Source organism: Uloborus diversus, chromosome 7, assembly GCF_026930045.1.
Source record: "Uloborus diversus isolate 005 chromosome 7, Udiv.v.3.1, whole genome shotgun sequence".
Taxonomy (NCBI): Eukaryota; Metazoa; Arthropoda; class Arachnida; order Araneae; family Uloboridae; genus Uloborus; species Uloborus diversus.
The window spans coordinates 102,099,492-102,122,354 of NC_072737.1; the positions used below are offsets into that span (position 1 = coordinate 102,099,492).

At 33.9% G+C, this 22,863-nt stretch overlaps 1 protein-coding gene across 9 annotated transcripts in view; it reads left to right on the top strand.

Moving 5' to 3' along the window:
• The window catches only part of LOC129225960 (transmembrane ascorbate-dependent reductase CYB561-like), a 69,295-nt gene extending 51,308 nt beyond the window's left edge, over positions 1–17,987 (top strand). For 8 of the 9 annotated variants that reach the window (XM_054860519.1, XM_054860520.1, XM_054860525.1 and 5 more), the window contains one exon: positions 17,467–17,987. In XM_054860519.1, coding sequence (XP_054716494.1) covers positions 17,467–17,638 — 172 coding nt within the window. In that variant the 3' untranslated portion in view covers positions 17,639–17,987. Of the gene's footprint in view, positions 1–17,455 lie in introns of all 9 variants that reach the window. The other variant, XM_054860526.1, reaches the window with a different exon arrangement.
• The last annotated feature ends 4,876 nt before the right edge of the window (positions 17,988–22,863 follow it).

A 22,863-nucleotide genomic window follows, 5' to 3' on the forward strand; every position in this document is an offset into this window, starting at 1 on the left:
TTAAAAACGGTGGTTCAACCAGCGAAATTTTCTGGAATTAGAGTCCTAAAAACGCAGTTTGAAGCCTTTTTTAGTCTCGTCAAGGCATCCTTTTGGATCTTCGTTTTGGAGCTACACTTAAAATTCGTAACCCGGGGCAAGGGCCCTGTACTCCTACCAGATCTGAAACCGGGCAGTTGATTCGTGATTTTAATTAGAAAAAATTGCTGTAAAGGGGGAAAATTAAAAATTTTAGTTCGTTGATTATGTATGTTTGACTCTCAGGGGAGTCGCAATTTTCCATTGTCTCTCCAGTCTCCACGACTGTTGAACACAGAATTTGTTGTTTGAAATACTTGCGAGAGTATCCTATCAGCATAGTTTTTTTTTTTTACATAAAATATGTCTTCATTGTTAAGGGTCAATAAAAGCTTGCCACGCTCGGGATTAGCATTAGTAGCCTTTAGAAGGCACCCTTTAATGCTTTGAGGGGGGGGGGATTTCCGTTATTGCTTCTCCCTGTATCCATGCCTGATTTCCAGTTCTGTCACAAATTTTGCAACCAAATGAAGCATGTCAGTAAAGAGTTGATATTAATGGATAATGGAGCAACACAACGTGCTCTAACATTCCATTTTTCTTAATATGCCATGCTGTTGGAAAATTTGAACCTATTTTGATAATTGAACATTTAAAATTCTGCATATTTATTCGACTTATTATGCCATCTTGTGAGAAATTCTTGGGGAATTTTATTTGATTAAAAGAACTATATGAGGCGGCCTGCGGCCGCCCCTTGCTTTGGCCGCCCTTGTGCGGTGCACACTCTGCACACCTGCTAGGATCGGCCCTGATAATAGAAGACAATAATAAATAAACCAAATAGTTTAATTAAACCAAAATACTAATCGAAGTGCTCACTTCCCAATATCATTGTGGATCGACGAACGATGACGTCATTTGCTAGTTGGATGGCCTTCCTATCCCGAAGGCCTTGGCTGAAGAGAGCTGACGAGACAGGTCTGATGCTGTGCTCCGTCCGTTTCTTTTGGCAGTAACTGTCAAATGCCGGTTCTCATTCGGCGTTGTAACTCGGGGGCGATCTGTGCTGTAACGTCTACTCACATTACCATCGTCTTGGAATCGTTGCCAAAGCCTGGAGATGACACTCTGGATGATTCCAAGTTCCTCGGATACTTTCAGCTGGTTACGTCCACATTCCAATCGTCCAATAATTCTACCACGTAAAAAATCATCCAAATGCTTCCTTTGTGCCATAATTATGCGGTTATTGCACTGAAAGGCTTTTAAAGCGCTTGTGAACAATTTTACTTCCTTGCCACCATTCCTTATATTCCCCTCTCTTACACTCTCGTCATTGCGACGTACTACCCGCGCCATCTGGAGGTTTCCTGTAATTTGCATATTCTTCTTCAAGATGTGTGTGATAATTCTACAGGTGAAATTTTTATTTTAGAGTTCAATTTCTGTGTGACTCTGAATTATCCTTCATTTATGGACATGAGTGTATTTCTTTTCACAAAAAGGTTTAGTTAAAAAATAGTGAATTTAATTTCGATTTCAGTGACGTAAGATTCGTTGTTTTATAATTTCAAAAACGAAATGGAATCTTACGTAAGAATAGGGGGGAGGGGTTTGAAAAATCTTACGTACCCTTACATGGGGAGAGGGGGGGGGGTCAAAAATCGCCAGAATCATCCTTACGTAATTAATGAATGGCCTCTTACCGCGTTTATTGCACTCCCCATTTCCTACGAACTCGATGTTTATGACTTTTATGACTCTTTCGCGCCCAACAATGCTGTGATGCATTACACAACTAACTCGATCTAGCAACTGTGGTAACTAAGGTACAGTCTAACTCGCTTACAACGAACGCGAAGGGACACGATATTTGCTGGTTATAAACGAGTGCTCGTAAAAATCGGGTTCGAGAAAAAAATTATTTATTTTTATGTTTTTGTACAGTAGTAAAGAATTTGGTTATTAGCTTTGAACTGTCTTATTGTCTCTTTTTTGTTTTCGAAGAACGTGTAGTCCAAAAAAACATTGTCATTTTGCATCCGTGGTTTCAAAATAGTTGGAAGTTGTTTTGCACTTTAGCAGCCGCATTTAGTATGTTGAGGGCTGTTGTTCTCAGGATTTATGTCTAATTTATAACTTTCGGCTAAATTCAAAATGTCTATGAAATTTTTCTAAAGATAGGATAAGCTTTTCTTTTCTGAGGTGGAAATCAGCAGAAATTTTATGAAATGCTAAAATTTTGCCCGCTTTAAGCGGGGTTTGCTCCTTAAAAGCGAGTTATGTTCCCATAGACTTAACATTGTACGAACCAAATCTGTTTGATTTCCTCGCTAAATCCGAGTTCTCGTTAAATCAGGACTCTCGTTTATAAGCGAGTTCGACTGTACTAAAGGTGAAAGAGGACAAAACGTTGTTATGTCGTCGGCATCATGCTAAACTAATGAATGTGAAATTTGGCACTTTTCAGGAGAGCCAAAACACTGGATATATTTTTTCCCCACCTGACGCGTACAGTTACTTTCAGTGTTTTAATATTAATTGATAATTTTGAGTTAAAAACGTATCGTTTGAGATAGTTATAACAAGCAGCCCTTTTCGAGTACTACGTTCAGCATCGAATTTGAAAAAAAATCGATTTTTCACATTCGTCAGCTTAGCATGATGCCGATGATGTTTTGTCCAGATGCGTGTGATAAAAAAAGTAGGGGGGGGGGAATGATACGTTGAGTTTTGCCATTTCTCTTCCAAAAGGTCCTAATATATCTTAACTTAATTTTTAACCTTTCAAGGAATCATGTTTTTTTTTTTTTTTGACACCCATAATTACTCAGACAATCTGACTATAGTGCTTTTTTTTTTAATTCTCGAAAATTATTGATGTGTAGCAACCACATCGAAACAAAACCCTGATACTTGAAAGTAACTAGTTAACAAAGGTTATCGACACGCTTTCAAAAACAGGAAAACTTTTATTATTATTATTTTTTTAAACTGAACAAGGGAGATTTCAGAATGTTGACACTCAAAATTAAAAAAAAAAAAAAAAAATTAAACCTTCACTTGCTCTTTTTTTCCATCCTTGTGCTTGGTGGATTTCAGATAAAGCTTGACTGTCAACTTTTCATACTCATGCATATAACTCCTTGAAAGCAAATGTCCAACTTAAAATTTATTAAATCAATAAATGTTTTTACTCGTGAGTCGTGATTCTTTTTTTGAGCTTTGAACAATCGGTTTTCCACTATCGCCCTTTGAGGAGCCAAATCGCCTCTTAGGGTGAGATCGCCCCCAGGTTGTGAACCACTGGTTGAACGAAACTCCAAAAGAAATCCTTTCAAACCAACAAGTAGTAGAAAATAATCTTTGAAAATAGTAATTTTAACTAACGTGACAGATAAAACAAATTTGATTGAGTAAAAATAATCTTTAACATTCAGTTGTAAATCATACCTGTCTCGCTTTTTTCTACCTTGGATTCAAGGACGCAGCAAGCAATTACTCAAGTTGTTCGGGTTCAGCTGCTTTTTGTAAAAGCTATAACTGAATGAAAATGAAACTGTTATTATGTAACTCAAAATTTACATTCGAATCGACGAAAAGTCCCGGTAGGCTTGATTTTTTTTTTTTTTTTTTTTTAAATCCCAAAACATTTTCTTTATCTTTCTTTTTTTTTTTTGCCGAGTTCGCGTTGTTTTACACTGCAACTAATGATCTGCCATCTAAGATTCTTCGTGAATCGCGTGAGCGAGTTCAATTTTATATGGTAACTGTTTTTCGTTTTTGCGAATAAAAATAGCTTTATTAATGCAACAATAAGAAAGATAAATCGTAATAGATTGTCGTCTGCGTATTTCTCGTGATTTTAATTGTATGAAAATGATCGGAACTATTCATAGACTAATAATAAGAGTAGACCGAGCTATGGCAACCCTTTTGCTGCTCATAAACCAAACCATGTGACTGGTGGATATCCTAGCAACAGCGGGCGTTAATCGTAGCAGACGATCAACGCCAGCGCGAAATAAAATAAATAGAATTTATGGAACACGGAAGAATGATCTTTTATGGAGTCCGATTTGTAAATTTGTTATTCTAAGTTGTAAATATTTTGTTAATATAGTGAGTTTTTCGTTTAGATAGTATTGTGCATTTTCTTTAGTCAATTTCAATAACTCTCTAAGCAATAAGAGATGCAAGCGACCAAGAAGAATCAGCAAACGGTAAGATTTTTACCTACAGTTTCAATTTAAGATACCGATTAGTATATTTTTGCGTTATCGCAAAACGTTTACGCCATTTCGTTCACGCCAACGCTGACAGCTCCAAATGAAATAAAAGTTACCGAAAACTGATCAAAAACTATTACTAATGTCAAAATAATGCATAACTAAAAGAAAAACAGTTCAATCTCTGCACCTGGAAGTTTTTTTTTAATGAAAACACATTGTCTTAAAATACATGTCGAATGCCAAACTATAGATAATGCTGCCATCTAGCAACCATGCTACCAAAGTCTTCGCCAAGCCCTTCCACTAGTCACATGATACATCTATGAACCAATTTTCTTCATCAGCAAGAATGAGAAAGCTCGGTCTACTCTTATTATTAGTCTATGGAACTATTATCTCAATGATTTAAAATTTTTAACTGTTGCCATCTTATGTTTGCTAATAAATAAAATATTTGTAATTAATTCAAGTAAGGCTTTTAAAGTAATTTTCAATTTTCGCTCTTTGTTTTGTTTTTACAATAATTCAGACATTGGGATGGTCGTTAAGTTTTTGCATGTGTAATTTTGTTTTTGTTAGGAATATTGCTTCCTCGTCAAGCATGGGGAGGAATCAGAGAAAGGAAAAATATCGAAGAAAGTTTCGTGATGGCCACAACATACTAGTTAGCTGTTGACACCAAAATAAAATCAGCTTTTATACCCACTAAGGGCTACTTGCCGATAAATTTTTCTTTCATTCCGTTCATTATTTCTTGAGATACAGCAGTCACAATTGACGACAAAAAAACGTTCTATAGCTCAACCCCCGTTTGAGTTATTGACACCAAAATTGAATCAGCACCTGTTCCTGTTACTGGCAACATATGGACCAAATTTTGTTTGATTCCGCCAGTTACTTCATGAGGAATAGCAATCACGCGTAACTCAAAAAAAAAACGTCCCATTACTCCACCCCCCTTGGATGAATTCGCGCCAAAAACCAATGGGCACAAGTTCACATAGGGGCACATATGTGTACCAAATTTCGTTCGATTTCATGCGGTAGTTTTTGCTGTACAGCGGCCACAAAAAACTGGTCACACACAGACGTGACACACATACACACAGACAGACATTTTCCAAAAATAGTCGAAATGGACTCAGCACACCTCAAAACGTTCGAACCCGTCAAAATTCGAAATTCGAAAATTTGCACGAATCCAATACTTTCTTCTATATATTAGATATAGAAGAAAGGAAAAAAAACATTAAAATAAAAAAAATGTTATTTTTAAAAAAAGAATCTATTTTTTATTTTTCCAAATTTATATACATCATTCCTATTCAATATCATGAATTTTTTACACCATGATCATCATAATTATCTTACTAATATTATATATGCGAAAGTTTGTCTGTATGGATGTATGGATGTTTGTTACTCTTTCACGCAAAAACTACTGAACGGATTTTGATGAAACTTTACAATAATATAGCTTATGCATCAGAATAACACATAGGGTAGTTTTCGTCCCGTTATGGGGGGCAAAATCCCCTTAGGGAGGCAATAAAACACAATTTTTGTATAAATTCTCTAATATTGGGATGAAAAAATACTGGCACATATTTACATTATATGTCCATCGAAAGCTCTGATTTTTCTGCTGAAAATGGCACCTGTTCGAAATTTCTAAGTAGAATAAAAAACGAGTTATGAGCTTTTTAGATCCATGTTCGAAGGCTTTCCTCAACTCAATACAGTATTTAGTGTATCATCTCAACTCCCTGTCGATAGCGGCAATTGTTGTATTGTTGACTATCTTTGCTTTTCGTGACTGATCAAGGCTTTTCTCAAGTCAAATCTTGAAGTAAGATTTTTGCACAAGATTGGCAATTAATACATGATTTGGCTGATGATTTTCTATTTAAACGGAACTTTAATGTAATTAATGGTTTTTATTATTATTTATGCTGATTGAACACTTACTCATTATCCAAACAACCAGCAGATCGCCAAAATTTTTGCAGAAAGATTTCCGTAGCTGATGCATTTGGCAGTTTTTTCAACGTTGCTGTTTTTGAAGCCCAAGACTACGTCATAATGTTTCTCAGCTTTCACCATGTAAACAAAATATCGCCAATCAAAGAATTTTCAAAAGACTTTTTTTACTGTGTTAAATAATCCAGCAACTAAATTAGGCAAATCCATAAATAGCACAAAAACTTCCATTAATTTTCCTTTTTTCCACAATTTCAAACAATCACCAAATTTTACTACTTATTTTGGAAACATTTCGGATGAAACTGTTTAGCGTCATTTTATGGTGACCAAAAGTATCTCAGCATCTGGCGACGATATCTATGTAACGAAAATTAATATCATATCGTTTTACAAAGTAAGGAAAGAATGGGGGAGCATCATCGAAGGTACCCCGAAACGACTTTCGCAAATTCGGTAAAATCGCACCAAGAGCCACAATGATTGAAATTTCCCGAAATAAATAAAGCAAGTATAAGGGGATTACGAGCGCAGCTACTTTTTTTTTTAATCACTTCGTACTTCATTTACCATACAGAGAAGGTTTAAGACTCCATGTTAAAAAAAAGTATCAACAGATTAATCTTTTTAAACATGAGGAGATTAATTTCATGTTTTTTAAATTTGTATATGCTTAAATATAGTGCTTTCGTTTCTTAATCAATACTACTTTGTTCTTTATACTTATTGCTATTTTAGTTTTATGGGTAGGGAAGAAACTGGATTTTTAATCACGTCAAAAAGATGTGTTTTAAATTCTTTCACTTAAAACAGAAAACAAAAGCAAGTAACGATTTTTTCTAATAATTATTACTGACCCAGGCAACGCCGGGTATTTTTGCTAGTTATTATTATATCCCAAATATGATATTATTCGCAACTACAGAGCTTGAATACGCTACCTTGCCGAGATTTACAAAACTGCCGAAAAAACTAAAACATTGCGTTCCATGTGTTCATTTTGGGCAAGACAAACTGTTTGTTATGTGTATGTTTTTTTATTTGTGTAATCCATCATTGGGAATCGTCATTCGCAACAGCGTAGCATCAAAAATATCTGATATAAACTGTGAGTACACATTTTATTTATCTTGTTCTGAGTGAATTTGAATAAATATCAGTTTTTCAATTCGACGAAAAAAAAAAGCGGACTTAACAACATTGACTGGACACTTTTCCTTAACCTAATTCCACATAAATGATTTAAATAACCTTTGTTACTACAGTATCCTACTGAAATAGACAGTATGCAAATAAATTTTCTTGAAAATATTTATCGCAGAACAGATTGAAAAATCCAGAAAGAACGTTAAGAATTTGAACAATGAAAAATAAAAGTTTGGAATTTTTATCGCTAAAATATCGCGCCAACTTAACTTTATTGCTCCGCAAAAGCTGTCATTATCGGTGGAAGAGTTTCGCCAAAAATTTGTTTATAGGGTTATGGCTTTAAAATTGTGTGAAATAATAATGTATCTTGACAAGATTTCGCATATCAGTTAAATCATTTCCATGACGAATGAATTAAATGCATGATGATTTCTTTTGATATTGTTATGAATGAACAACATGATTAGAATACTTATTAAAGCTTTAATTAACAAAATGAAACTAAGGATGTTGCAAGTCAAGAAATGAAAAAAGGTAAACAGAATGGTAGAGCAGTTAAACACAGTTACAGTTAAATACGTTGATACAGTTAAACAGATATGAGGAAAAACATTAACTAAAATATACCAATCATCTAGTCATAGAAATAAATTATCTAGTGTTAAACGTTACTCTTGACAGTCTGTCACGTATGTGCACTATGTGACACAAATGTCAACAAATGCCGGAAATGTCACGACTTAGTGGTCACAAAGACGTCAAAGTGAACTTAATATGTACTAATGTATAGAAAAAAGGTACAAAATGAAAATGCCGTTCGAAGCGAACCAAAAATTTATGAATTCCGAATTCAACATCGTGAAAATGGCCGCTTCAGAACAACTTACTGTGTGTTCTACATTAATTTTTTACTTTCGTAATACTTTTTGATTTCTAATCTCTTTCTACATGGGTTAGAATAACCAAAAGACTTTGAAAAATCTTTTCAAATGAATAAAGAACAAAAAATCATACATGCGAACAAAAATATCTGTCATTTCCTAAGTTTAGAAGCAATTTATACGTTACAGCGTGCGTTTGTTTTAGTTTTTTCATCCGCCATTAGACAGTGACTGCAGCGCCCCCTATAGTTTGTTGGAGTTACGAATAGGTTTATGGTAACCGAAATGGAAAATAAAAAACTTTGATTCGAATCTAATTAAATATTGTTAAAGACTGCATCACGTTGTGCTAAGATTGCGATCAGTGGACATCGTTAAATTAAAATCCCTATTTAAAAATTCAATTAATGTTAGATTTTTATCATCTGCAAAGTTGATGTTGAAATCCCCACTCAAAATCATTGGCAAATCATCAAAGCTCTTCCCCCATTTTATCTTGAAGTAATGCAAAAGCGCCTTTAGAATAAATAATAAATTTTCATACTGAAATTCTCATTGCGCTTGAAGACTTACCGGTGAAAATTAAACCGCAACTATAGCAGTTAGCTGTCATTTTCAGAGTGACAACGGCAAACACAATGTCTCACCGATATCAGAAACATTGTTTTTTTTTCATCTCAAAAAATACCAAGCGCCTAAAGAAGTTTTCCCTTCAGAAATATTACACGAGGGTGAAGATCGAACTCACTATGGGCAGCTTGCTCGATTCTTGAGACTGACGCGCTGCCGATCGTGCCACTGAGCCTCGCGTAATCTTAACGATAAATATTAAATATTAAATTATATTAATATTAAACTAAAAATTAAAAAAAAAATGCCTACCTGATATTGAGATGGATTTCGCGGGTTAGAACACACATTGTTAACAAATATGAACACCGATCACGAGTATAAAGGCTTTGAATTGTATTTAAAATTTCCTTAATACGATATAGCTTTTACTGTATATAGCTTGGAAGTTCCAAACAAATATTAAACGCAGAAAACTTAGTTCTTTCAATTTGGGGCCAATATTTTTAACGTACGGGTAAGTTTTTACTACCATATTCTGAAATACGTTAAGTCAGTTTTTATTAATATTTCCGGTAATTCAAGTTATGCAAAAACGAGACTAAGCTAAGAACACTTTCGATCAAGTCACCTTTTGAAAAAAAAAAAAAAATCAAAATCGGTTCATCTGTTTAGGAGCTACGTTGCCACAAATAGACACACAGATACACTTTTAAAACTTATTACCCATTTCTTTTTGGAACGAGGGGTACAAATTGGCTTCTGAAATGATACCTTATAATTTAAATAGGGAATAAAACCTAATTTAAACGGAATTTAAGAGTCTTTTATCCAAATAGTTAAGCATTTTTAGAACAGAAAAAATCCATTTCAGATCCGTCAAAAAAGATACGGATACGGATACAGATCTTTATTTTCCCTCGGATATCCGCGAATACGGATATCCGGAACATCACTAATCTCAATACCCTATTTTCCAATTTTTAATTTTTCAATATTTATCTATTTTATTTATTTTTGACTTTTTTTTGTTTTTCGGGGTATTTTTAAGATGCATTAAGCCTTCTTTCATGCTTTTTCTTCTTTCTTTGATTTTTACTGGGAAAGTAGTCTAAAAAGCACTAATAGAAATGCTAATCTTTTTTTTTTCTTTTGCAATCTCAACATTTCAGCTTTTCTCTTACGTAATTAAAAAAAAAATCCTGTGTTTTAAATACTGATGTGTCGGATCGTTCAAAAAGTAGATCCGCGGATCCGGATCATTAGTGTCAAGATCCGCGGATACAGATACGGATCTCATTACTCTCTCTCATACGGACATAGATACATACTTACTAGTGATGTGCTGGATCGTTAAAAAAGTAGATCCGCGGATACGGATCTCAATTTTTTTTTTTATTTTTTTATTTTTTTACCCAATTCAACTATCCAAGTGTAAAATTTGTTACGGAAGGTATTCCCGTCAGAACAATGGCACTTTCTTCAAAAAATGTCAATTGCGGCAAAAATATATAATCAAGAATATAATTTACTCTTTAAAGAAATCTCTGTTAAAATTGAGGGATTGTTGGAAGGAATGGGTTAGCGCTGCATTAATGCTTAGATTGAATGTGAAAAATTATTTCTAGCTTACTCGGTAGATGTAGGATACAGGAGCAAGAGTGTAAAACTGCTACTGGACAGACTAGAAATAATTTTTCCCATTTTATTTCAGCATAAATGCAGCGCTGACCCATTCCACCGAACTTCTCCGACCGACAAAATACAGAGCCGGGAACACCTTTACAAACAGTAAATAGAAAATTTAATCTTACTTTTTTTAAAGGATGCGGAGAAAAACAAAAATGAAGAATAACAGAAGCCCCAAATCAATAACAAAAACTAATATTCAATTAAAAATTTAAAAAAAAAAACATGTCCCAGAGAGCCCACCTCATATTAAGATGAATTTCGTGGGTCAGAACACACATTTGTGAACAAATATGAACTGACAGCAGGTAAAAATTTTAAATCATTGAGCTTTTTCTCCTTATCTTCCGACTATGAAATCGCTACCAATCACGCGTATAAAGGCTTAGAATTACATTTAAAATTTACTTAACAAGATTATAGCTCCTACTCTATATAACGTAGAAGTTTCAAATAAATATCAAACGCAGAAAACTTTGCTCTTTCAATTAGGGTTAACATTTTTACCGTACGGGTAAATTTTTACTACCATAATTGTGAAAAACGTTAAATCGGTTTTTAATTAATATCTCCAGTTATTAAGGTTCTGCAAAAACGAGGCCAAGCTAAGAACACTTTCGATCAAGTCACCTTTTGAACGAAAAATGAACTATCAAAATCGGTTCATCTGTTTAGCAGCTACGATGCCACAAAAAGACACACTGATACACACTTTTAAAAATTATTTCCCATTCCTTTTTGCAACGGGGGGGGGGGGGGGGGGCTACAAATTGGCTCCTGAAATGATACTTTATAATTTAAATAGGGAATAAAACCTAATTTAAACGGGATTTAAGAGTATTTTATTCAAATATTTAAAAAAATTTAGAATAGAAATGATTCGTTTAAGATCCGTCAAAAAGTAACGGATACGGATATCCGGAACATCACTAGTTTTAAATCAAAAGTGCATGTTTTAGACATTTTTTGAGCACACTTGCAAGCATATTTCAAAGTTTTTTAGTGCATACAATCCGGGCTCTGATGATAGTTAAAATAGCTAATCAAACGTGAAAACTTTCGGGTAAAAGGCAGTCAAAAAAAAAAAAAAAAAAACTTGGCATTCTCTACAAGCTGTTGCAATATGCACTGATTTTTATGTTTTAGTGTACCATAAGTTTTTTTTTTTTTTTTCTTTTTCCTTCTTACCTTACATAAGCAATCGCGGTTTAGTTTGACCCTGAAAAGGATCGTCTATTGAATGAATTCAGCGGCTTCATCGACGGATCGGAAATGATTTTCACTTAATTATGTTGCTGTCCTTGTGAATAGTTGTCAGATGTATGCGGTCTGACAGGTGAATGGCGGCGTTTTCTTTTTGTAAGCTTGAAGTTAAATCATTCGCTTAATTTGTTTACTATATTCCCATGCAATACCTTTGTGCCGAGAAATAACAGGAAATATCCAAAGTTGTTTAGCACAAATAAACAGATTTCAGAATACACGTGTTTCGAGGTTTCAAGGAACCCCTTTTTCAATTCAAAGGTGTGAGCTTCTACATGTAAAGACACCCAGTAAAAGCCAGCCTTTAACTTTCGCATTTTGAATGAAAAAAATTCATGAAAAATGAGGAGTAGTTATTTGTTATGCACTAATAAAGCGATGTTCAGAATAGTACGGCGTAAGAACTTTAGCTGTCAAGTGATGCTGAAGGGATGACTGTCGATTGACGAAAAAAAAATTTTTTTAGTAGCCAATTACAAAGTCGAAACTTATACACCGTGATATCCTTTCGAAAATTTTCGTGTTTGCGGAAGAGGAATTCGCATTAGAGGTCTAAAATTCTTTATCTGGTGAAAAACTTGCGTTATAGCCATTTCGCGTCAGTCGAATCGCGTTGTAGCCACAGAGTAACGGTTGTAGCGCGAGTCGACCGTATACCTTAAAAGTAAAAGTTAATACTTCACGTTTTTAATTTAGTTGCTAAAATTGTACATTAAATCAAAACTTCGTTTTCTTTGCATCGTATTATCCGACGATTACACAGATTTTTTTTTTCTTCAGGCCGATTTTAGGACCTGCGGATTGTATGCCGCCGCAGACAATTTCGGACTAGACAGAAAATTGTAACAAAATACAGTTGAGTCATCTATTTCAAATCAGGCAGGTAGATGTGAAAATTGTCACTTCACCATCGCCGATTTAAAGGAAAAAAAAAGAAAAAGTAGCTACAACTAAAGGGCATATGAATTATCCCTTAAAAAAAATTAGGCAAGACTAATTTTTCTCCAGTTACAGCCTATTAAAACTGTCCACGAAAAATCAGCCGTATTGAAAAAAAATCGGCAAAACGCTCGATTTTAAATGGACACTATTTCCAAAGTATTTAAACTATTTGAATATTCATTTTTTCTACAAAAAAAATAATGAACTATTAATCATCTAGACTAGATATAGTTTTCGAAAAATTAGTTGGTTTTATTGATAGAAAAAGATAGTGGTGGAACAAACTGTGTTTTTACCGAATTCACGATTTTTTTCCCTGTGAAAAAAAATTTCTTTTGTTTTATTAAACGGAGATGGCACTCTGAAGGCCTTATGTAGTTGTTTCATAGAATATTTTATTGTAATCTTTAGATGCACACTGCCTAGGAAATTAAGACTGTAATTTTCAAATAAAAAGCCTTTCAGTCGTTTGCAAAATAATATTAATTATAATAAGTATATATACATTAAAAATGTTTTAAAATAAATAATTTATCAAAGGGAAAAACCATAGCAGCTTTCTATTCGGTAAAAATATTCATCACCTCGAAACTTTTCTTCCCCCCCCCCCCCACAAAAAAAAAAAAAAAAAATTAAACTTTAGTAAAAAAAAAAAAAAAAAAAGATATTAAAGGGGTTTTCACTTTCGGGTTCAACGCCCCCCCCCCCCTCCACTACCATTCGTGGTTAATACAAGTAAAATAGTATGCTAAAGCTGATTAGGATAGCTGAAGCTATTGATGAAGTAAAAATCGAAAAAATTTCAGTCACCAAGTTTAACATTACTGTTAATACACAATTGCATTTTGCATTGTTTACAGGGTACTTCTACTTTGCTTGTTGGGTTATTTAATTTTTATGTATGGATTTCATCAGTACAAGCGAGTCATATTTTGTTTTTCGAAATCAACATTAAATGTTAAAAATGTGTGTTTGGCATAATTTGCAGTCTCAGTTAATCAAGATAATATTGACCAGATGCTAGAAAGAAGATATTGGTAAACGGGAAAGTATTCTCGTTTAGTTCTAGACAGAATTTCTTGTTTTTGTTAAAACTCAATGTAAAAACTTGGACGAAGGCAATAGTTTCAAGATTTGCCCCAGCTGGGAAAAAACATAGATACGGCACTGAGTGTTGTTGCGCCTATGTAAGAAGTAAGAATAAGTGAACAGCCCTTTATAACTCTCCCCCATCCCAATCCGGAACTGGTTTTCATTTGCCAATAATTTTGGATTTGGTCGGTGGGACAACGCTTGACTACTCAAACAAGCACGAAAGAGTTTGTCCAAGGTCAAGTGTTGTATTATCAAAACCATACTGCAGGGTGTTCCAAAAATAACGATCCATTTTCATGATCTGCATGTTTAATGAAGGAAACGAAGCGAATACATGCATACTGTCCAACCACAGTTTGCATGGAATTTTCAAACGTCCAGATAAGACGAATCTATGTGAATAAGGGGTAAAAGTAAAAATTTGATTCCGCTTATTTGAATGAGACTCTGCTTCTGAAAAAGCTGACATTGGTAAAAAATAAAAGATTCGTCCATTTCCGGCTGTAAGACGGATGTTTGTCTTTCCATGCAATCCTAGGTCAGACAGTAAAATAGGAAACGCGTAGTCAGAGGAATTTAATAAAGTTCAACACTGCGTATCAAAGCACAGGGACCAACATTCCGCCATGAAACGGAACACATCCCTTTACAATGTGACCCAACATATTTTTTAACCGAGGACCGCACCTGGTTTTAAGATGAATTTTGCTGGCCAGAACATGAAATATGTAAAAAAATAAATAACGTCAGAAAACACGGAAAAAGAAAAAAATAATACTAACAATTGTTGTTAGCAACCACTACTTTGATGCTTAAAAGATTAATGCGAAATGTACAACTGTTTTTTTTTTTTTTTTCTTTTTTTCTGAAACCAATTAATGAATTTTTAACAATTTATTTGCCTGTATTGAAGAAACTAAAACAGAACAGTAAGAAAGGAAGCTCAGCAGCAGTGAAATGGAGCGTTTGATTGACTGCAACTTAGTGTTCAGGTTTGTTTTGAAGAGTTTTAGTATATGTTTTTTGATTCATAACATTGAACATAACAGGCCACACTAGTCGATGTCGCAGACCACATACGACTCGCGGCTCAAAGGTCGGGCATTACTGGTTAGTTGATCAGCTGTTATTGTTTTGATTGCTTGCTCCAAAAATTCTTGCATGCAATTGATGGACATTTGTGGTTTTAAACTCTGAATACAAGAGATTTGATGTAACCTCAAGCGAAGAAGTCAAGGAGCGTAAGATCAGGTGAATTCATTAGATTGGTAGTTGCTTTACGTATTTTCGCTGGTACAGCTAACCATGGGCGGATTTATGGGGGGGGGGGGGGCGAGGGGGGGCAATGCCCCCTTAGTCTTGGGAGGACTTTATACATGGTAACAACACACCTTCAAAAATGTGAAAAGAAAAAATCATGATTTTTTTTTCTTTTTTTGAAAAGTTCACAAGTGAAAATGAAGAGAATAGCGACTTCCTTTTTCTGATGGAGGGGGGGGGGGGGGCACCGTACACTGTATTACAAAGAGTAAAGCTGTCACCGGGTTGTTGAAATGTGTTGAAAATGACTACTTTGAATTGAAAACCATTAGAGCAAGTATATGAGTGAAAATATGAGTAATCAGCCTTTATACTTAAAATAATCAACGACTGTTTCAACAAATTGGAAACTAAAGCAAAGATTTAAAAAAGAACCGGATTTACCTATAAACTAAACAAGCTAAAGTTGAGGGCACCCGCTTTGTTGAAGGCCCCCAACTCCGGAAAATTTCATGATTTGTTCTTTAAAAAAAAGAAGAAAAGTACTTGAAAAAATAAATTCTATTTTAAAGTGCTTGAAAATCTTGAAAATTTTCAAAAGTGTGGATACAAACCATAAAAATTTATAACAAATGATGAGGGGGTAGAGGGAGAAATGCCGAAATGCGTCAAATTTAGCTCCTTGCCACATCCTGCATCAAAAATAGAAAAATAATGGTTCTCGCGTTTCTGTTGCATATTACTTGAGATAAATTTTTGTGGCTCGCATTTTTCATATATTGCTGTTTATTTAATCCCGAATGCAGTAATTTTGGAAATTATTTTGCATTACTTGCGTTTATCTTACTTATTCTGCACATTGTTAATCTGTTCAGTCAAGAAGGAAAAAAAAAATACTACCTCTATTTTTTTTTTCGTTTTTTGTACTTCTAGTAATTGAAAATAAAAAGTTGTTGTAATGAGAAATCAATAGTTTTTTTTTTTTTAAACTTATAATGTTGTTGTTGTTCCTGATGCCCCTTGGAGCACCCAAGGTAATGAATAACGAAGGCGTTAATCCACTTTTGAGACTAATATGAGCGGCTTTCGTTTGACTGAGCCCCATTTTAGGTGGAAGTCCGACGTTTGCTCAGACACGTAAGACATATAGCACAATTCAGATTTATTACAATAGAAGGAAATCAGAAGAACACCCAGGGCAGTAGGCGGGAATCAAACCCATGCCTCTCTGCATGCAAGCAGTTGCTGAGCTACACCACTCGGCCACCGAGGCCCCAAACTTAAAATAGTTGCTTCTTACAAAGTTAGAACAATACTGTAAAACAGTACAATCAAGTACTAAATTTCAGAGACTGGAAAGGCCAATTTAAGTGCCTTAAATAATTTTAACTGTTTTCAAGTTCATGAAACGGATTAGATGAGTCTTTGAAATTCCTAAGCAAAGTGTGCTTCAACTTTATTTCTTATCAAGTGTATAAATTATGAATTGTTCCAATGGGCCTATTTTCTAAATCCATACACCATTTCTTTTAAAACATTTTTTTTTACTATTGATCATTTTGCATTTAATTCCTTGTTGTATTTGTCGGTGGGTTGGAGGCGTGATCAAAAACTGATTGAATTGAATCGACAGCCAAAGTAAGCGAATAACAATGCATAATCTTCTTTACTTTCTCGCTTTTTTCTCTGAGAACTGCTGTAATTGATTTGTCAACCCAAAAAAAATTTTTACTGTGTATTATCGTAATTTGCAAAAGAGTATTTTGCTATTTGTCTCCAAGATTTTAGTAGTTCCAATTACCCCTTCTAAGGCTTCAAAATGCAGAGTTTTATATCTATTTTACAAAAAAATCCTCAGGGGGGACAAACCCCCGGACCCCCTAAAATTAGAGATATTCTGTTCCCTACTTAAAAGAGATTCTATTTTCCACCTTAGGCCTTATGTATAATGCATGGGGGGGGGGGGGGCTTTAAAGAAGGGCCTTTTTTTTTTTGCCACCGATAGAAAAGTTGACCAGACTACCAAAGAGACCCAAAACCTGAAATAGCTTAGGGGCACGCTAAGTCTAAATCCAGCCAGTTGTAATCAATACAACTAATAATGCTAAAAAAAAATAAAAAAAAATAATGCTGCCTCCCCAGTTCTCGGTTCTAAATCCGCCTATACAGCTAACGCACCTTTTCAAATGTTTTGTCACACGGTTTCCTGGAAACGATTGCAATTCTTTCTCCTAAGAAGCGTATTTCTTCAAACGCTCGTGAAAGAAATCAGTTACTTGTGTTTTCATGGGAATGGATCGTTATTTTTAGAACACTTTACAAGAATTAGTAAGTTCAGTTTGGATATTAAAACAATTAGAAAATTCAAAACAGTTTTATTTCAGAAATAGTACCTACAAGGAGAGACCTACACCAGCTGTAATTGGGAACCTCTTGGGCTACTGTCTGATCTTCTTTGCCCTGCTAGTAGTGTACTTGGTGGCCACACCGCAGTTTCGAAGGCGTCTCCTGCCAGAAGAGGTCCAACTGCAACTCGAACAACACTCGCCTCACTAAGGGCCCCCTCGACGATGAGCGTCACTCCTTGGAGTATATGTCCCGGCTTAGTTCTCATTTGACGTTCCATTCGAGTGCCTTGCTGAAAGGATGCTCTGTTTCCTGGAGTCGGGAAAATGAAAAGCTTGAGGGTTTCGACGGAAGATATTGCAGCCGATTGCTTTCATTGGTTTACATGCTATTCTATGCTGAGGGAATAGTTTCGAGTTGAAATTGCACCATTTTGTGTTCTTTTTTTAAATTGTGTGCAATACTTGTTTATAATGTTTTGTGGATGTTAATGTGTATGAACAAGCTTGTGTAGTCTTTGCAAAACTTTTGTCTTATTTATTAAAGCTTAGAGTTACAAGTAATGCATTTTTTGAGTTTTAATTTTATTAAGTACATGCTCTGCCTGACTCAAAAATATTAAGATTTGTTTCTCTACTACATTCAAGGATAAAAGTGGAAAAAGAAGGGGGAAAGAAAGCAGAAAACAGAATTCTAAAATTTTTAGATTTTATCATACATTTTTACGAGGGTTGATCCAGAAATAAGGTACTCTAAGAGCTCCAGCCGCACCAGACTTCGAAATCCGGAAAAACCGTCAAGCACAGCTGTTCTCCTACTCGCAACTCCCCCGGGGAAACTGAGAAGTCCCAATTATTGATCCCGGCCAACTGCGAGATTTGTTCGGTTATTCGGAAAGGGATTCTACGCGTTTATATTTTATATTTGTCAGTTGACATGACAAACGGTTGACATGATAACGGATGTTGAATGACATGTGTTTATCCGTTCAACACATCCAAAATTGATGCAAGGAATTAAGTGGTGGTTGGAAGAAAGTCCACGATGGGAGGAAGAACGGAATGGAAGACCATTAGTCTTTGGGTGGACTATCATGCCACATCCACCTTGCAGTCCGGACCTCTTGCCCAAAATTTTGGGAGCACTTGGGAGACCAACGTTTCTGGAGTGACGACGGGAGTCAAAGAGACAAAACGCTTCCAGAACTGGTTGCCAACAGAGTTCAACGCCACTGGGATACAGAAATTGAAGCACAGTCTTCAAAAATGAGTAGAAAAAGGTGGCGATTATGTAGAAGCAAAGTTTCTTTCCAACAATGCAATTTTTTTATGGGAATAAACAATGTTGTCTATTTGTAAAATTGATAGGAATCTTACTTCTGGATCAATTCTTGTAGTAATATTAAAAATATTAAGCGAGAAACTACTATAATTACATCCATTAAATAATTTATTTTTTGACATTTATGCATAGCGAGAGTCGAATAATCAAGGTTTCTATTTTGCTAATTGAAAAGACTTCACTTTTGTACAGTTTTTAGAACTGCAGTCATGAGGACGACTACAATCTAAGACTTAAAGCAAAATCGAACCTTGTTAATTCGAACATGCTTAAATGGAATTACTGCTAAGACAAACAACCTTTGCGATCCCCATCCTCGAGTTTCTTGCTTATTGTTTATCCGTTACAACGAATTGATTTTAAAGGTCTTGCTCTCTACTATGTTGAAAAGATAGAGATGTTTTTAATAAATGAACCGCAGTTTTTGTTTTTATTTCCGAACCAAAGTTTATTTTCTCATCATTAGTCTAATGTGCGCATTAAAACTTTTTTTTTTAATGCCTTGAAAATAAATATAATTTTGTGAGGAAAAGAAACTTTTAAATGACTTTTTTAAAATGAGAGCGCTCAGTGTATTGGCATCTCTTCACGTTACCTCAGCCAAGTCTTTTAACTGCTTAAAAAAATTTTTTTTGCTAAATACAAAGCTTGGTTTTTTCTCACTTTACCATATTTTTCTCTTCAAAGAAAATAAATAAAATAATAATCAAAACCAGGGATTTTGCAAGACATGTGCAAAATTGATTGCTGTAACTATCTATTAGTTAGGTATTTGTTAACTTTGTATAAAACGCAAACAAATTTTTATTCTGTACCTTTCGTACAACTCTTTCCTTTGAAGAGGCCAGTTCTGTATGAAGTCATGAAATTGAAAATTCTTCAATGACTAACGTTAACACCTTAGAACGACCAAAATGTTTTGCACCTTTTTAAAAAATGAATGCTTTAAAATAACCACGAAAGTTGGAAGAAAAAATTTAATAATAGATAATAAACAATTTATGCTGTTTACGAGACTGGTCCATTTCTGCTATTGTGGGTTTATGCCGAAGGTTTCCTTTTTTATTTCAATTTTTTAATTAGGTTAATTTTTGCAATTTTTTTTAAAATTGTTGCTACTATTAAGAAATATAATTTTTGGTTATCAATTTTGTGCAGTATTATTACATTAAATGTTTTAAATGAACTCTTGATTTTCACGAGCTCAAATGTTCGGAAAATCGTTCATTCGGGAATTAGGCGTTTCCAGTAAGCATATTCTATTGCTAAATAAAAATTGCATGAAGAAAAAATGGAAGCTATTTATACAAATTCTGGGGAAGCTGAAATTTGAATAAAAAAAAAACAAAAGCGAGCGTGTCCCGCTCTAAATGAGAATAACATGGGTGAAAAAAGAACGCTAAGTGGGGCCGCTCCTTCAGCTTCAAAATGAACTCTGCAGGATTTCAATCATAAATAGAAATATTCATGATGCGTTCTTTGGCTTGAATTCTAGATTCACTTAAACATAGGTCACATTTTGTTTTGAATATTTAATGAACATCAAATGGAAAATTCTGCTGTATTTTTTTTTTTTTTTTTCAACATGTCACGTTGCCTTGCTTTTATTCTTTCATCATCCTCCCCAAGAGCGATGGCCCATCCCCCAAATGTTACAGAGTCCCCAAAAAGAACTCTCCCCTCCCCATTTACACAGTACTTGAAAGATTTGTAGTAGCATTTTTTTTTAAACTGATTTTACTAGATACTTATTTAAACTAAAAATTGTAAAAAAAAAACTTTTTGGAGGAACATCTTATATGTTAATTCAGCACATTGACACTTATTTTAATTTATAACTCCTTACATAAAATACAGTTTTACACGTACAGTTTTTTCGGTTCCAGTTAAAAATTCTTCCAATAATTTTTTTAAACCTGTACACATTTTTACTAGGGTAATTTTTAACCTTTACACAAGTTATCAACTTTTCAAATATTTATTTTAAGTAAGCAAAGTTTCAGGGAAAAAAAAAAAAGCTTATGATATTGATCTTGCAATGTAAAACGATTGGATTGGCACCACCTTTTATTTCTGTATTCAACTGTTAATTTAATTCTGTACTGCAATTAGTGAATGAAGAGTTTGGTAAAATCAGCAAGGCACATAGTCTCCTTTCGAGACGAATGAGTATTTGTCTCCAACCAATCACGTGAACCATGTGGTGCTGCTTCTGTTGCATGTCCAACTGCTATTGATGTTGCACAAAACATTCCAAACCTTTCAACTTGACATATCTTCTATATATTTAAGATCTTGTTTTGATAATAATGCCTCTAACATATCGCTAGCTATGGATTTATGTAGATCATACATTGCAAGCTGTATATACCTTTCATATTGCTCCTTCCTCTATATAATAATAGTACACACATATTTTTGAAATAAACATTTAACACAGCTATACAGTTATTTATTTTCGTTCAGAAATGTTTAGTACCCCACTTTCTTTTATAACGGTAGTTTTTAAACAATCTTTCATTTGAAAATAAACCATAGAAATTAGCGGCAAGTTATATTATACTGAATCTTTTTTTTTTTTTTTTTTTGTGGAAAAAAACAAACAAACAATTTAACTTAAAGGGAATTCATGAACTTTTTGCAAGAAATGATCCAAATTTTTATGTGTGAAAACACAGTTAACACACTTAATTCCTATGCACAGAAAATCACTGTAGAGGAATTCTTTTCCTTTTAAATTCTAGTTTTGACCTGGTGTTAAACAAAAATATGCAACTTTAGAAAAAAAAAACCTAAGTAACAGTTAAAATATTAGTTTCTTCGTTATTTTAAATTATTTATTTTAAGTAACTTAATTTTGTGATTCTAAGTAAAAAGTAATTTCATTAAAAAAAAACATGTTCTGAAATTATTTAAATTTAAAGCATTCAATTTGGGGGTTATGCATTTAAATATATAAACAGAATTCTTTGTTTGAATGAGATCATTTTGTTCACTCCTTTCAAGAACGTCATATCTCAAAAAACATGATAAATTCAGGAGAGCGATTTTAAAGTTTGAAAGTAATAAATCATGTAGTAAAACAAAATATAAAGCCGCTGATTGAGCAATTTTCAATGCAAAGGGTTTTTCAAGAAAATCTAATGTTTTTTCTCGGTTTCAAGAAGAAATGTAAAAAGTGTAAGTTTAAAAAAGTTGCGTTTATCTGGAACTGCAAAAACAACATTTTTACTATCTGACGGCAAAATATCGAGTAGAAATACAGGTCTTGCAGAGAGATGCGAATCAATTATGGCAGTTAAGAAACAGGAATAACTCAAAATCGCAAATTTTTGAGACATGTTCTTGAAAAGAGTGAGCGATTTGAGATATTAATCATGTATCAAACATGGCGACATTTGCCAATGCTAGTTTAAGTTGTAAAGCAGTTTTTTCAATAGTTAGCTATTAATGCCTGAGCATTTTGTCTAATATCTTTCAATGCATGAGTTATCTATATTACATAGCAATTTCTGGAATTGTACTGTAGATATTTTGTTATCATAAAGAGAAGAAAAAATATGGAAGCAAGTTGTGAACTAGGAATAACTTTTCAAGAGCATGCTGTAACTTTTTAAGATTAAAACATAAAACATTTTTTAAAAGAAACTATTATAGTTTATATATAATATTGTATATGCAATATTTTATAAGTGTTTTATGTACCTTCCAATTAAATCTTCAACTGCTATACATCTGCTATTTTCAAAAGATCTTAACAATTTCATCATTCTGTAAAGAAAAATGGTGTGTGTGTGAAATCAATCTGTATTGTTTTGTGGAATGTTTGAAACATGCTATTGTAAAATATAATAAAATATATATTTGCTGTTGCAGCTACTGATATTTTATGTTTAACAGTTGAATGATACAAATTACAAAACCTACATGTAAAACTAGATTTAAAAAAAATCAAAGCTTGAGACTAAAAGACTTAGCCACTCAGTTATAGTCCTAAAAGTAGTCGTTTTAGTAACTGCTTAAATGAGAAATAGTCGTCAAACAAGGAAAATCGTGTCTGAAAAGTCTATTTTTTTAGACACTATTTATTTTTC